The sequence below is a fragment of the Artemia franciscana genome, chromosome 14 (genome assembly GCF_032884065.1).
Source record: "Artemia franciscana chromosome 14, ASM3288406v1, whole genome shotgun sequence".
NCBI classification, from domain to species: domain Eukaryota; kingdom Metazoa; phylum Arthropoda; class Branchiopoda; order Anostraca; family Artemiidae; genus Artemia; species Artemia franciscana.
Window position 1 is genome coordinate 12508960 of NC_088876.1, and position 16033 is coordinate 12524992.

General features: G+C 33.0%; 1 protein-coding gene across 9 annotated transcripts in view; it reads left to right on the plus strand.

Annotated features, from left to right (window-relative positions):
- Window positions 1–16033, plus strand: part of LOC136035321 (protein unc-80 homolog) — a 287805-nt gene that overhangs the window by 259738 nt on the left and 12034 nt on the right. For 5 of the 9 annotated variants that reach the window (XM_065717033.1, XM_065717036.1, XM_065717039.1 and 2 more), the window contains 8 exons: window positions 31–51; window positions 2144–2267; window positions 3594–3806; window positions 4694–4878; window positions 6910–7072; window positions 8667–8813; window positions 11205–11321; window positions 12532–12615. In XM_065717033.1, coding sequence (XP_065573105.1) covers window positions 31–51; window positions 2144–2267; window positions 3594–3806; window positions 4694–4878; window positions 6910–7072; window positions 8667–8813; window positions 11205–11321; window positions 12532–12615 — 1054 coding nt within the window. The remainder of the gene's footprint in view (window positions 1–30; window positions 52–2143; window positions 2268–3593; window positions 3807–4693; window positions 4879–6909; window positions 7073–8666; window positions 8814–11204; window positions 11322–12531; window positions 12616–16033) is intronic. The other 4 variants (XM_065717037.1, XM_065717040.1, XM_065717038.1 and 1 more) reach the window with 2 other exon arrangements.

Below are 16033 nucleotides of genomic sequence, written 5' to 3' on the forward strand. Positions count from 1 at the left end.
CATCTAAATGTTAGTTTGTTTTCCTTTCAGATGTATACGGACATTTCTATGGTAAGTCCATTTGCTTTTAATTTGAACCTTTTTATTGCTTGTCTGCATTTTAACACAAGGCATCATGTCCCTCAGATAAATATCTTCTTTAACCTAAATTTATTTCAACTTTGGTAGTCTTTGTTTCATGCATCTCCCGTTTACTCTTAAATACCATGCCCGTTTGTATACTGCCTTGAATAAATTCCCCTTTACACTTCAGTATCTTTTGACCTATCCTTGGTAAATTCTCAAAGTTCCACTAATTAGCTTAAAATAGACGAGTATAGTATAGGAAAATATAGGAAATTATAATATAATTATAAGAAAATGTAGAAAATATAATCCGTCTATAGGAAAATAGAGGGTTTAGTGGTGACTCATTTGCTGGTTAAAAACCCGTCTTTTACAATTAACAACGGTGGGTAATTAGGAAGAGTGCAGGCCATTGATTTTAAGTAATGGGGTACGCATGCCCCACTCCTTGATTTTTATGATTGGCTGAACTCTCTTGAGCCATACCTTCGCGCGCTTCGAGCCAGACAGAAGTCATTAGAGTACGTTTTGTGAGCTTGATCTGGAAATAATATGATTTTTTATCTTTTCTACATTGGTGACATTTATCAGCTATTTGACTAGGTAATGAGCTCACTTTAGAAAGAGAGAGAGAGTAAAGAGTATTTGGAGTATTAGAAATAGGTCATATGTTTTTTTGAGGTATCGTCCTCGAGGGAAGATAAGATTTTGGAAAGGAGTGTGGGCCACTGTGGGCCAAATAATGTGGCACCTACTCCCCACAAATAGTACACTTGTAGTAGCCGTACCGGTCATAGCTGTTATCACACTACAGCACATAAACCGGCGAGGGCAGAACTTGTAGAAGTCTGTGGTACGTCACAGGTGTTCTGTGAGATACCGTAGGCCGTGATACCTAAACTAGTTATATCAACGCTGCCACTAGTGGCGCAAGACTATGTATACTGGTACCAGCATGGCCGAGTATTACAAATACTAGCAGCGGCAATTGTCAGAATACAAATACTGGCCCTAGCGTGGCCCTATAATAAAAATATAGCTATTATATGCTTTATCTACTGCTTTTTCCGCTTGAGCTTAAGACGACAAACGTTTCTAAAACCACCAATAGGTTTTAAAATGCCGGTAAAAATTGGGCAGCTACGCTTATTGCTTCGATATTACTGAGCTCATTTGTGTTATTATCTTTACGTGTTTTTTATGTCAATTTGTATCTTAAAAAAAAAATGTAAAAAAAAAATCCATTAGCCATCCATATTTTCTTTGTCAAACTTGTCACTTGCTGCGAAAAAATTGTCTAAACGTTTCTTTGTTTGTGTATATTCTTTTTGGCTACTTGTAAAGAGTTCCGGATCTCTATTTTTAAAATTACTTAATCTCTCTTCCAGTATACAATAACCATTGCTTCGATGTTACCATCATAGTCTTAAAAAAACGTAGAATTTTATAACTGAAGAAATTATTCTGTTATTTGAAAAGGGTGATGAAAATCTGAGAAGTTAGTTTTTGAAAAATGCTAAATTTTTATGGTGTTAATTTAATTATATCATCATCTTTACTGTGGGCTTCACCCTTTTGCGGATTCCGGTAAATTTTCTTGTTGAATTTACCTTTCATGGCCACCTGCCTCTATCGCAAAGTCAGTTTGCTAGGTGTTCTGTACAAAGTCTTCACCAACATGAACACACTACGCATTAGGTTATTATATTGACCTTTAACAACGAAAAAAGGCCAGTAGATATTGCTTTTCTTTTTGTTTTCTTTTTTACCTTAGTCCTCCGTTATCTCAGAATTGTGGCGCGTTCTTCTCATATTTGTTATGCAAATAAAGCAGTTTTGAGCCATGATTCTTCTTTTGTTTTAATCATGCTTTGTATCTTAAAGCTTAGAGGACAAAGTGGTTAGGGAAAAAGGAATAAGAGCAATGAGAAATCGACTCACGTTTCTTCCACAATAAATAATCTTTCCAATTACTGATATTAAGTAGACGGCGTCATGTAGTCTTAAAATTAAACCTATAGATAGCTGAAGTGAATTTGGTATCTTTTCTTTGTTTTTAGTTTTCAAATTTTTTCAGGAATCCCAGTCGCTGGAACAAATCTGCGGTGGGAGTTCAGTATTTCCCAGTTCTTTGAAGACTGAATCGTTTCTTCTCAACCTGCTGCTCCCTCTCTGCCTTCGAATTGGGTCAGGAAAAAAAGGTGAGTCATTTTATGCCTTTTCAGCTTTTAAGACGTTGCTTCCAATATTAGAGTAATCAAATCGCAAAACATCCAATGCAGACCAATGTTTTAAAGACGCATTAACTATTTTTATTGACATAACTCTTCCATATAAAAATGTTATAGAATTAACCTAAATGTGTGCTTTATTTTGTATTATTTATAAACTCTGAATAGGTATTGAACTAGGAAAGGAGCCTCCGGGCCAAGCTCAAAAATATATGATGATTTTTTCATGAGATCCTTGAGCAATCTACGGAATTATTCGTGAAAGTGGCCTTAGTCCCATAGAAAAGGAATATATTCCTGCGTACTTGTCTGATTGACCATATATGAATCTTGGCAAATCCTCTCTTTTTAATAACATGTTGGATCCCATGAAATAATATCAACAGTTTGTTGTTCTTTTTTTCGTAGGGAACCTTATAAATTACATAAGAACTTTATTCCAATCACTAAACTTTTTAATGAACACAATCCAAATAAATTTGTGATGAAAAGCCTTTCGGCAGGATTATGGGAGCTTCGACTTAAGCATCTATATAATAAGTTCATAAAACAATGTTCATTTTCGAATGGTTCTTTTAATACTAAAACAAAATGACGTTTGTTGAGACGAGCATAAAAAAGTTCAAGAATGGTTGAAAACATCAAAATAACTGAGGACAGAGTCCTGCTATGTTTTTTTTCGTGATTTTGATTGTGTACTATCAATAGTTCTTGCAAAGGATTATCTCTTATTCCCTCTTATTGTGGTCATGGTTATGGAGACCGTCAGCTAATTCTGCCGACTTTTAAGGATTCTGGTTTATGCAGAGAAAAAAGTAGCCATGAACAGGTGAGATGATTTATTCTAAACCAGATTATATAGAAACCGAAGTACTAAAGCATTAACTAATATTTAGTTAATACAGTGTCTTTTATAAAAGAAGGGTAAACAAAAGCTTAGTTTTTTTGACAGTTTCCATGCCTACATACGCAGGGATTGGGGGGGGGCTACCAAAATTTTGGGATTCTGCACCTATGAAAGTCCTAAAAATTATGAATATATCCATTTAAACAGCTGAGGATTTAGTGAGATTTTTCATGAAGAAAGTCATTTATGCCACCGCTTGTTTTTGAGCCCCTCTTTCGTGATGTGGACCTGGGTGACCATTCTCTCCTTTTCGGTAGGATTGTGAGGTCAATCCCTCGCTTCTCGCTACACTGAAGATTCACCATATTGGTTGCTATATTTGAAAATAAACTATTTCCGAGCATTAACAGTTTTATTAGAGCATCAAATTTATATTCCTTTATTTTCAGACACATTAAGGTTGAGACATGCTGACATAAGCTTTGCTCTTACTACCATCATTCATGCAGTTACTCCCCCTCCTTTGAGGTCCCAAAGCTTAGTACCACCGACTCCCACTTCGAAAGCTGAGCAATCAAGAGGCTCAGTAAGTATCAATATCCATCCCCCCGAAGCTACAAAAGTTGCAATAAAGCCATCTATTTACAAAGCGGCCTTTTTAGGTAAGTTTTAGGTAACGGTGAAAGAGTTATTTGTAATAGTTTGAAATCTAAAGGAACACCTTAACAGGTGAAAATCAAAAGGAATTCCTTTTGGGTTTTCCTATCGGAAAACCCGATAGATGGCTTTTGACCTTGCTGTATCTACTGATCACGTCTCCTTAATTGCTAGAGGTTCTATTTGATATCTTTGCCGTTCAAAACTTAATAGTAGCAATTATTCTTATGAAGCCTTGTTAAAAATGAAGTTAATGAAAACGTGTTTTGCAAGAAAAAGGTTTTGTTTTTGAGCGGTCGAATTTCAAAATTTAACAAAAATGTTTTATTTACTGAGCCTTATAAGTTTTCAAAAATACAATTATACCCATAAATCTTAAGTCAGGCGATAATTTTGTCCATATGTATATAGTGTAGTGTATAATGTGATCAGGTTAAAAGTCTCTTCCTTGTATCTCATCAGTTTGCGATACAAAGTAAGGTTCGATGTAGTTGCGATTATTTTCAAGCAAGCCATATTTTAACCATGATAAGCTCATTCTTAAAGGCCACCTGTAAGAACGAAAGTCCTAAAGTCAATGGAATGTCTTAAAATAACGTTTCATCTACCTTAAGGGCTGCCTTACATGGTAAAAGTTTATTGTTTATGATACTTTGTATAGAATTTTGTTGTTTTTTTCTTAATGTTTTATGTTGCTTCTTTTTATCGTTTTTTTTAATTTAATTTTGTTCTTAAAAAAACGCTCCTAAATTTCTTTTACACTAAAGTTATTTATCTTTTATGCCAATAAACGCAAAAGCTTCTGGGGTTGGTGCATATTATTTTCTTATTGTCCTTTAAAAAATTTGTATATGTTGTAGCCATGTGCTAATATGCCCACTTATCATAATAGGTTTTCGAGTGTTATTGACCTGCTTCGAGAAACAACTAGCTTTGGAATGGAGTCGAATTGCCAAATGTATAAGAGAAGTAGGTGACCGTCTGGACTGTGGCCTCCACTTTTGGGAGTTCTTGCTTTTTCTTGCTACATACCGACCTCCTCTCTATCTACTGCTCAAACCGTTTATCTGGAGTAAGGTAAAGAGGATTTTTGAAAAAAAATTTGTTGAGATAGTTTAAAAAAGTGTATGCAATAAAAAAACTTTTTTTATTTATTTAATTTCTGAACGTTTTTGAATTAATGCATGTTTTGATTTTGGCTCTCCACGCATGAATAATTAAAACTAAATTTGCATATTAATTTATTTGTTTTAGCTAAATGGCTTTCTCATAGTTTTGATCGGACGATTTTGAGAAAAAAAGAGCGGGGAAGTAGGCCTAGTTACCCTCCAATTTTTTGTTATTTAAAAAGGCAACTAGAACTTATAATTTTTTACGAATGTTTTTGTTAGTAAAAATATGCGTAACTTACGAATTAACTTACGTAACGAGCTTCTGTATTCTTATATTTTTATTACGTATACGTGGGGTTTACCCTCTCGTCAATATCTCGCTCTTTACACTAGAGCTTAAATTTTGTCCAAATTCCTTAAGAAGTACCCCTCAATCACAAAGGCTGTAGAATAAATAGTTGAAATTAATAAACTTACTTTAGCGTAAAGAGCAAGGTATTAGGAGGAGGTGAGCCCCTCATATGCATAATAATTTCTGTTTGTTTTAAGTTCTAATGCTGCTCCTTACTTTCTGTTGGAAAAAGCTTTTTCATATTTATTTTTTCATTGTTTTTTTTTTAATGCTAAAAGAATTCTCTTCCAGAAATTTTCTTCCACCATGACAAATTCCTCCATGAAAAGTTCCCCCTGCATAAACCCCTCCCCCTAACCAAAAAAATCCCTCTGAAAGCATCTGTACTCTTCCCAATAAACATTACAATACGTAAACACTGGTCAAAGTTTGTAACTTGCAGCCCCTCCCACGGGAACTTTGGGGGAGTAAGTCGTCCTCAAAGACGTAGTTGTTAGGTTTTTTGACTATGCTGAATAAAATGGCTATCTCAGAATTTTGATCCGGTGACTATGGGAAAAATATGAGCTTGGGAGGGGGCCTAGGTGCCCTCCAATTTTTTTGGTCACTCAAAAAAGGCACTAGAACCTTTAATTTACATTATAATGAGCCCTCTTGCGACATTCTAGGACCACTGGGTCGATACGATCACCCCTGGAAAAAAAAAACAAATAAACACGCATCCGTCATCTGTCTTGTGGCAAAAAATACAAAATTCCACATATCTGTAGATAGGAGCTTGGAACTTTTACTGTATAGTTCTCTGATACGTTAAATCTGATGGTGTGATTTTCTTTAAGATTCTATGACTTTTAAGGGGTGTTTACTCCTATTTTCTAAAATAAGGCAAATTTTCTCAGGCTTTTTATTTTGGATTGGTAAGTCTAAACTTGACGAAATTTATATATTTAAAATCAGCATTAAAATGCGATTCTTTTGATGTAACTATTGTTATAAAAATTCCGTTTTTTATAGTTTCGGTTACTATTGAGCCTTTTTTTCTAGCTCTTGTTTTTTTTTTTTTTTTTTTTTTTTTTTTTTTTTTTTTTTTTTTTTTTTTTTTTTTTTTTTTTTTTTTTTTTTTTTTTTTTTTTTTTTTTTTTTGCAAAACCCAATATATGGGCAAACTAATAAATCAGTCCCAACTTTTTACAGAGTATTTAGGCACTCGGCCAACACTAACATGAAGTGTCAAAGTTTTTCCTACACTTCTTATATTTTCTTTGTTATCCTACTATCACTTATGGCTTTTGAATGTGTTCAAAATGATTCCAAAAAACTGTGTTTTATGATTTTGTTGTATATTTATTGCGAAGTTTCGCTTTCAAATGGTTAAGGAAATTGAACACTGTGTAAAATGCACCCTTGTCAATAAGAAGTGAAACTTGATTCTTGAAATCCTTTGCGTTTGAACTCAGCATAAAGTATCATCAGAATCAGTTGATAGTTGCGAAGACAGCAACACTTTTCTGATAATTCAGTTTTTAAATTTGTTTTCATCTTTTTGTAATAAATCGCCAGAAGAAAAAATAATTTTTTTCGATCATTTGAAGTATTTTTAATTAGATTTAATAAGGCTGATTTGGATAATTTGTTTTTTGTTAGCTAATTGAGCAGCCTGAAAGTGATCAGGATTTATCAATGAGAGAATCAATTCGTGAGATGATGGAGAACAATGGAGCCTGGGCTCGTCTGAGTAAGGAAGACTTATTGACTGATTTAAATCGTGAGCTAAAAGCCATGAAGGAGGAATTTTCTCAGAGAAAAGGTAAAGAATTTTGTTAAATTTTCTTGTGAAATATTTATAAACTAATATACAATTAACAGCGTTGAATAATTACAACTGATAATCATAACCATGAACAATGAGGAGGAATAAATTTGCCCAGAGGAGATAAAGTTTTTTTTTTAATATTCAATTGTTTCTTATAAATATTCACTATTTAGGCAAATAATATTGAAATAATTATATTAATTTATATTAATTATTATTATCAAATTACATTGAATATTAATATAATAAATTTACAGTTAGTCTATTTGAAGTATTATATTAGTTATGATATAGTACATGAAAGCTTCGATCTGTATGTTAAAAAAATCAACTTAAAAAAAAAATTGAGCAAAAACTGAAATTCAGGAAAACTTTACGTTCTATTCAAAATATCTACGTATATATGTATATACTATTTCTACTACTACTAACAACTCACCGCAGCACCAAGCCACCTGAGGTCAACACAGTTACGCACGCTCCTCCTCAATCCCAATCTATTCAACGCCTCCTTCTTTACACCCTCCCAGGAAGTTCCTACTTCCTTTAAATCTTTCCTAATGACATCTTCTCACCCCAAACGAGGACGTCCTGCTTTCCGTTTAGCCCTAGACGGTTGGCCGAAAAGGACAATCTTCATTAATCTATCATCCTTCATCCGCAGAACGTGCCCTAGCCATCTCAACCTTTCTTTCATTATAGCCCTAGAAAATGGGATTGAACCACATTTTTCGTACAGCCTACTGTTTGAAATACGGTCAGTCAGCCGGGTACCCAGAACAATCCGCAGGCAATTCTCTGGAAAACTTCGAGTAAACCTTCATCCGCTTTTCGCAGTGCCCATGCTTCAGAGCCATATTTGACCACTGTCATCACTGAACCTTCCAATATTCTAATCTTCGTTTGTAGACTTATCTTCCTATTCTTTCAAACTTTTTTTTAAGTGTGAAAAAACACCCTGGCTATTCTCATTTTAATATCTTCACTGCTCCCATCGTCTTTACTAATCATACTACCAATGTAAGTGAAGCTGTCCGCCTGATCAATCTTTTGCTATCCAAAGTCACTTTTTCATCTTCACTTATTCCTAGCCTTAGTGACTTAGTCTTCTTAACATATAGCAATTTAACTTCTATATATATATATATGTATATATATATATATATATATATATATATATATATATATATATATATATATATATATATATATATATATATATATATATATATATATATATATATATATATATGCTCAAGAAAATAGATATATACATATTTAAATTTTTATGTTAGCCATCAGTAAGTTCAAGGAAAATGGGCTACATTAAGCAATAAAACTTGTGATGATACTAAAGTATTGTTACTAATATTGAACATCTGTTGTTTTTCTCCACAAAATGGGTGGTTTGACGCCGAACTTAATTAGACTTCCAGACTGCATTATTGCCGTTTAAACGGGACATACTACTTCAGGTATGTTTAAAGATGAATGTGGGAATATCTTCCAAGCTTATATGACTAGTGGTTAGGGAATAATGTTTAATGAGAGTATATTCCACTATTAATATTTCCATTTTTTTCGCTAGATGAGCTTGATGTCAAACGAGGAGGGTCAGTTCTCGGAGATTTTCAAAGTGAAGCTTCCAATCCTAGCACGCTCTCAGCTAGAAGAAGTGGTCCACCAGGTACTCAATCTAGATGTGCTTCTGCACTTGGTTGGGGTGGATTTCGGGGTAAGTTTAATTTATTTTTCCCTTCGTTTCTTTTGTAGTTTTTTACGTTGCTATTGAAATATTTTAAATTAATAATATTTGAAGAATTCCTAACTTAGAATGCGATGCATCGTAAAATATAATTAGAAGACAAATAACTTCATTTTGTAACATCTTGAGTTAAATTTACATTAAGGCCAGGGGTGCCAGTCGAGGGAGGAACTGCCCTTCACTCTAGATTTTGGAAAACATTTTTTGAGGCATTATAATTGACAAATACCTGATTTGGTATTTTCCTTGTAAAAATTCAGAAAAACAAAGAATCACCCCCACCCCCCCCTACATTTTTGTGAATGTATGATCAAGAGCATGAGTGGGTTTTTGTTTGCATTCTTTTTTTCTTCACACTGAAAAACATTGCTAAAATAATCAAGCTAGAAATGTCAAGGTTTTTGCTGAATAGTTACATAACCAGGAGCTTGGAAATAGCCTAAATATTCTGGAAAATATAAACTAAAAAAGGGAGGATTTGGCGCAATGATAATAAAGCGTGTGAGGGGCAAAGGCTCAAGTTTTTGCAAGGGACATAGACGTGGGCTGCCAACTGTAGTGAGTGAAGTAAATGGAGGAACACATTGTTAGTAAGGCTGTGATTGCAAGGGCTGAAGGCCCATGTGACCGGACAGAAGCAACAAAGGCTCAACCAAGCCTACTTTATGCTAGATACAGCTGATAAACTAGGTAAGTGGAAGGAGGTGACATCAGGCTTTTTTTTTTTTTTTCTTGGAACTGAAAGCCCAAGCCCCCATTGCTGAGAGTTGCAGGCCAGAACAAGTGGAGGTGGGCAACAAAACCTGGTGAAGCCGACTGTTTGTAAGCTAAAGAGCCCGCAAAGCTTCCTTTTTATATTTACGTTATATAAATATTTATGTATATATATATATATATATATATATATATATATATATATATATATATATATATATATATATATATATATATATATATATATATATATATATACCGTTTCTTGGTTTACCTCACATCTAAATGTAAGCTTGTTTATATATATAAACAGCAGTAAGACTTTCTTACTGCTCTGTTTGCCATTTCGTTCCCAAGACATGTCTGTTCTTACATCTCACAAAGATATTCATTTAACGGAAATTAAAGAGTCCAATCACGTGTCACTGTATGTGAAGTAGTCTAATGAAATTAAATGCGCGGATTCTAGATGGTTTTTGTCAGTTGTTGTATCTAATATTATTTATTTGGTATACCAAATCTAATACAGAAAGCCCTAAAAACTCCACAGGTTTTCTTTAAACACTTACGTATATGGTTCCATAAAAAAATATCAAAGATAAAAAGAAAGAGAAAAATTGTACATGTTCTCCGATAGTATCGGTGGATTTTCTGTAATCTTTAGTACTGTGAAGCATATTCCTTAGAATTTTAGCAGCACTTCTGATCAAATGAGAGAATCAGCGAGACTTGCTGTCCCTCCCCTTCCCTCGTTTAAAGGTTACAAATATACCAATGTTAAATCATTTTTCATCATCTTCCTCTGAAAAAATATGGAGGTTGTCATCACCCACATCCTCCCACGCTGTAAATGTATGCGGGTACTCTTGCTGCAGATTACCGCAGGCTTTTTTGGTGAATTTTTTGTTGTTCTTTTGTTTATGTAAAACTTTAATATTTTGAAGAAGAGGTAGAGACCAATATTAAAACTTAAAGCAAGCAGAAATTAATTTTGTTGGAGTCAAGCTTAAAATAGAGATAAAGAAGTCAGACTCAAAGTGAAGAGAAATTGCCCTGAGTGATGAATTCAAGCTCGAAAGGAAGAGAAATCACCATAAATAGGATCTCTAAATATATGAGTGCCACTTTCGTTTTGCTGAAAACTAAACATATTGAATAGTTTCCTTTTTCCTCAAACAATAAAAAAAAATGCCACTAAAATTTCAGGAAAATAAAATAATATACGTTTGTGGGAATCTGTTTCGTTTTCTTCCTGTCAAACAACTTGTACTTTCATCCGTATTTTTCTTCTTTCTTCTTTGAAGTCAAAAGGTTAGATAATTAATAGCTGATAAAACCTTCAAAAAAAAAATTAGCTATTTGCAATGACATTCAAATATCAATTAACCGACTTGTGAAAACAAAAAACAATTGCTACCAACTGTATATATTTTTCATCGAGGCTTAATTATTTGTCATCAGCTTTTTTTCTGCACTGAGGACAGTCAAGCCGATGCCTTGACCGAAATATTTGCGTAATTTTTCAATTTTTTCACTGGCTGTTTATGTTTAATCATGATTAGCCAGTGTGGTCTCAGAAATTATTTAAAACTCTCTAAGTTATAAACTATATAGGACTTTCTGTTTTACGTCCCTGTTTCTCACTAGGACCATCAGCTTCCCACACAAGTTTTACTTCGGGCTGGTCAATTAATCTTCAGAGACAGTGGAGCATTAGAAGTGATAGTCAAGCTGCAACACCAGTCTTAGCGACGGCCAGTGCGGGTAAACTACATCTTTGCTAAAGGAATGCAATCCTTTTCTCATGTCAAAGTTTAGACTAATATGCATCATTTTCAGCTATACTTTTTTTTTACTTGGATTAATGTCTTATTTTCTATCTTTGTATTATGAAAACTGTATGCAGTTGACGATTTGAGGACTTCAATTAAATCGAGAGCTTTCTCTGACAAAAGAAAAGTACTTTGGAAATTACTACGGAATCAGTAATATACTTTTTTTAATCAATGGTGTTAATTAGAGGGGGTCAGAGAGGGCATGAAACCCCTGAATTTTTTACCCTTCTTAGATCTTGAAAAAATTCATTTTTAAGGGTGTTTTTTTATTGAAGAATGCCTTTTTTTTTTTTTTTTTTCTTTGACAAAAGTTGGGAAAAAACGACAAAATGCGCCTCCCTGTATTTTTAGAAATACAAGATTCTTAGATCTTGAAAAAATTCATTTTTAAGGGTGTTTTTTTTTTTTTTTTTTTAATTGAAGAATGCCTCTTTTGTTCTGTTTTTTTTTTTTTTTCATTGACAAAAGTTGGGAAAAAATGACAAAATGCGCCTCCCTGTATTTTTAGAAATACATTTGCTAACCCTCTCTAAATTTTCGGGAATCGACGCAACTGCTCTTTATAAAAAAGTGAATTTTTATTTGTTTTTTTTTTCTTTTTTTTTTCTTCTTTTTTTCAACTTAACTACCAAATTCAGTTCAATTCAATTGTAGGCCTATAAATATATGATAATCTTCCATATAATCTCAAAAAGACTCCCATGAAGCTCATTATCAAAATGGCAGCTTATCAAAGTGGTTCATAGTGAAAAAAATGTCCTGAAGTAGGCTTTTTAATGTATTTTTTATTATTATTTATCACCAAGAGTCGTGGTTACAATTCCTCAAAGATCGCAGGTCATAGTGTTCACAGTTTGGCAGTAACTTTTGCTTTACGTACAAATACCTCTTTCTTTCTTTCTCTTTTTTCACCTCATGCTAAGAAAGAGACCTTTAATAGGAATTTCAAATTATTATGTTTAAGTTGAAACATTCGCAGACGAAATCATTTTTGTTTAACTCTCCATATATGTTACATTGCAATTGAATTGAATTGAAAAAAAACTATAGATGACCTTTTTTCTTGAATACTCATACTATCATTGCACTTTCCTTTATTACCTCCTTTTCACTTTTTGCACTTTCTTTCAAACTTTCAGAGCCTCGATTGACACTGGCCGAAAAACTAGCACGTAGAACAAGCTATGCAGGAGAGCATGCTATCTCAAATTTTCATGCACCAGGTTCGAATCTTTCCTATTTTCTTTTTTTCTCATTTTGTTTTTAATCCCTTACTTTTTACTCGTATGTACGTTGAAACAGCGCATCTATATTAACCTGTAATCTGCTACATCGAATTTCCGTGCAAGACTCAATTCTTTTGTATTTTCTTCTCTCTTTTCTTCATGTCTCTTTATATACATTGAAGCACTGAACATTGAAGATGATATGTTTTCGTACAAAAATGTACGTTTTTGTTATGTAAGGAAAAAGAATTACAAGCAAGAAACGCCTTTTCTGTGAAAATGACAGGTGCCTGGTTCATAGAATATTTTTCATCCGACAGATTGCAAAAAAAAATCAATTAAGGATGACTGCCATAATATATGATTTGCCCTCATGCTTTCATAGACGACTTGCCTTCAAGAACACCGCCATAGTTTCTAATTCTATTGACTTTAACACATGTTAAAATCTAGCAGTAAATCAGATAACTTTTTGCCTACAAAATTATTGCCCCAAGAATAAAAGAGGTGGATGGCTTAATGGTTTCAAATGTCCTATTCTTTCAAAATTCTATCTCTGGAATGTTCTTTGATAGCATGATGTTGTTTTTATCTGACGGTTTGTCTTTTTTTTCATTTTACTATTTATTTTAAAGGATGGGCATTTCCAGGTTGCAGTGGTAGCTAGCAAGCTAGTAGGAGTAGTATCTATTTTAAAGGATGGGCATTTTTGTCATGAAGCATATTCATAAAAAAGGTACCGAACGGAAAAAATGTCTCTAAATACCTTATTGATGATAGGTTCTGCCTGATATTGTAAAAGGAATATTAATCCGAAGGAGTAAACTGAATACATGCTCAACCTTCTTTGGCGTTTTTAATTTAACTGAAAGGATAAAACACCTCAACAAGGCTCTACTTCAAAGCAATGTTGTTTGTTTTGTTTTTTTCAAAACCATCATAAAAACACAAAGGAAGAAGTGGAGTATATAAGATACAAGAAAAAAAAATTAAACATTAGAAATACGTTTATACACGTACTAAGCATACCTTTTGTTATTCAACTCTACAATCTTGTTGTGTGCTATTCGTTTGTTAAAAGCCGTGTTTTTTTTTTATTTAGACAACATTTGAAAATGTTTTGCAGAAATATCCTTGAATAAGGAATAGGTTTGCCTTTTTTTTGCATGCAAATGCCCTAATTAGAGTAAAATTATGCCCTGATACAATGGACCCTAAGTGACAATAATTTGAGTTTATTGCAATGATAGTTGACACCCAGGGACCTGTTGTGGCAATCCCAGCATTAGCTCTTTCTCTTTACTAAAATTTGAGACATGATTTCGTCTTTTCTGAAACTAAAGACTGTCGGCAATCGATAAAAACTACTACTTATGAAATAGCTTCTAGTATCAATTGCCGAAATCCTAGTGTGAACTAGTATCAATTGCTGCTATCAGAAAAGAGTGAATCAAAGTTTGTATACACCTGTCCACTTTTAATTTTCCTCTCTATGCATACTTACTAGCTTTATGGAAATGATATAATTGAAAATATATATTCTTCCATGCTGAAGGTGAAATATTCAGGAGACTTAAAAACATGAAAGACTTAAAAACAAATCATTGCTTTAAGCCTATCTTACTTGACCTAGGAATTTTACTTGACGTTTACATGACCTTGACCATTTTTATCCTCTGAAGATAAAATATTCAGGCATTCGGGAAAGAACTAAAAAAAAGGCGTTTGGGAAAGACGTAAAAACTAAATCCTTTCTTTAAGCTTATTTTACTTGAATAATTTTACTTGATGTTATTTACTTGACCTTGACCATTTTTATTATCTGAAGATAAAATATTCACGCATTTGGGAAAGACCTAAAAACAAGGCATTTGGGAAAGACTTAAAAACTAAATCCTTTCTTTAAGCTTATTTTACTTGAATAATTTTACTTGACGTTATTTACTTGACCTTGACCATTTTTATTATCTGATGGTAAAATATTCACGGATTTGGGAAAGACTTTTACTTGACCTATTTTACTTGACGTTGTTTACTTGATATTGAACATTTTTATTCTATGAAGGTAAAATATTCACGCATTTGGGAAAGACTTGAAAAACAAAGCATTTGGGAAAGACTTAAAAACAAATTCCTTGCTTTAAGCTTATTTTACTTGACGTTATTTACTTGACCTTGACCATTTTTATTCTCTGAAGGTAAAATATTCAGGCATTTGGGAAAGACTTAGAAACAAAATCCTTGCTTTAAGCTTATTTTACTTGACCTAGACCATTTTTATCCTCTTAATGTAAAACGTTTGGGCATTTGGGAAAGACTTTAAAAACAAAATCCTTGCTTTAAGCTTATCTTATTTGACCTAGAAATTTTACTTGACCTATTTTACTTGACGTTATTTACTTGACCTTGACCATTTTTATCCTCTGAAGGTAAAATATTTAGGCATTTGGGAAAGACTTTAAAAACAAATCTTTGCTTTAAGCTTATCTTATTTGACCTAGAAATTTTACTTGTCGTTATTTACTTGACCTTGACCATTTTTATCCTCTGAAGGTAAAATATTTAGGCATTTGGGAAAGACTTTAAAAAAAATCCTTGCTTTAAGCTTATCTTATTTGACCTAGAAATTTTACTTCACCTATTTTACTTGACCTTGACCATTTTTATCCTCTGAAGGTAAAATATTTAGGCATTTGGGAAAAACTTTAAAAACAAAGTCCTTGCTTTAAGCTTATCTTATTTGACCTAGAAATTTTACTTTACGTTATTTATATGACCTTGACAATTTTTATCCTCTGAGGGTAAAATATTCAGGCATTTGGGAAAGACCTAAAAACAAGGCATTTGGAAAAGACCTATTTCAAGGCATTTGGGAAAGACTTAAAAACAAAATCCTTGCTTTAAGCTTATTTTACTTGACATATTTTACTTGACGTTGTTTACTTGATATTGAACATTTTTACCCTCTCAAGGTAAAATATTCAGGTATTTGGGAGACTTAAAAACGAATTCCTTGTTTTAAGCTTATTTTACTTAACCTATTTTATTGACGTTATTTACTTGACCTTGACTATTTTTATCCTCTGAAGGTAAAATATTCAGGCATTTGAGAAAGACTTAAAAACAAAATCCTTGCTATAAGGTTATTTTACTTGACCTAGAATTTGATATGTTTCTTGAGGATTCCTTTAATTATTATGATAACTTTTTCTTCATTTATCTGAGCTTCAGCATCCACATTTCTTTTGTGAGAATTTTGCTGGAATTTAGTTTTAAGAATTTTTCCTTAGTACATTCGCAAATTGAAAATGTCCCAAAAAATGCGTCGGCTCTACAAAAGATCAATTCTCTGGAATTTAGTTAAAAAGATTTATCACCTAGCGGTGAATAAAATCTCCCCCAAAACTCATCAATC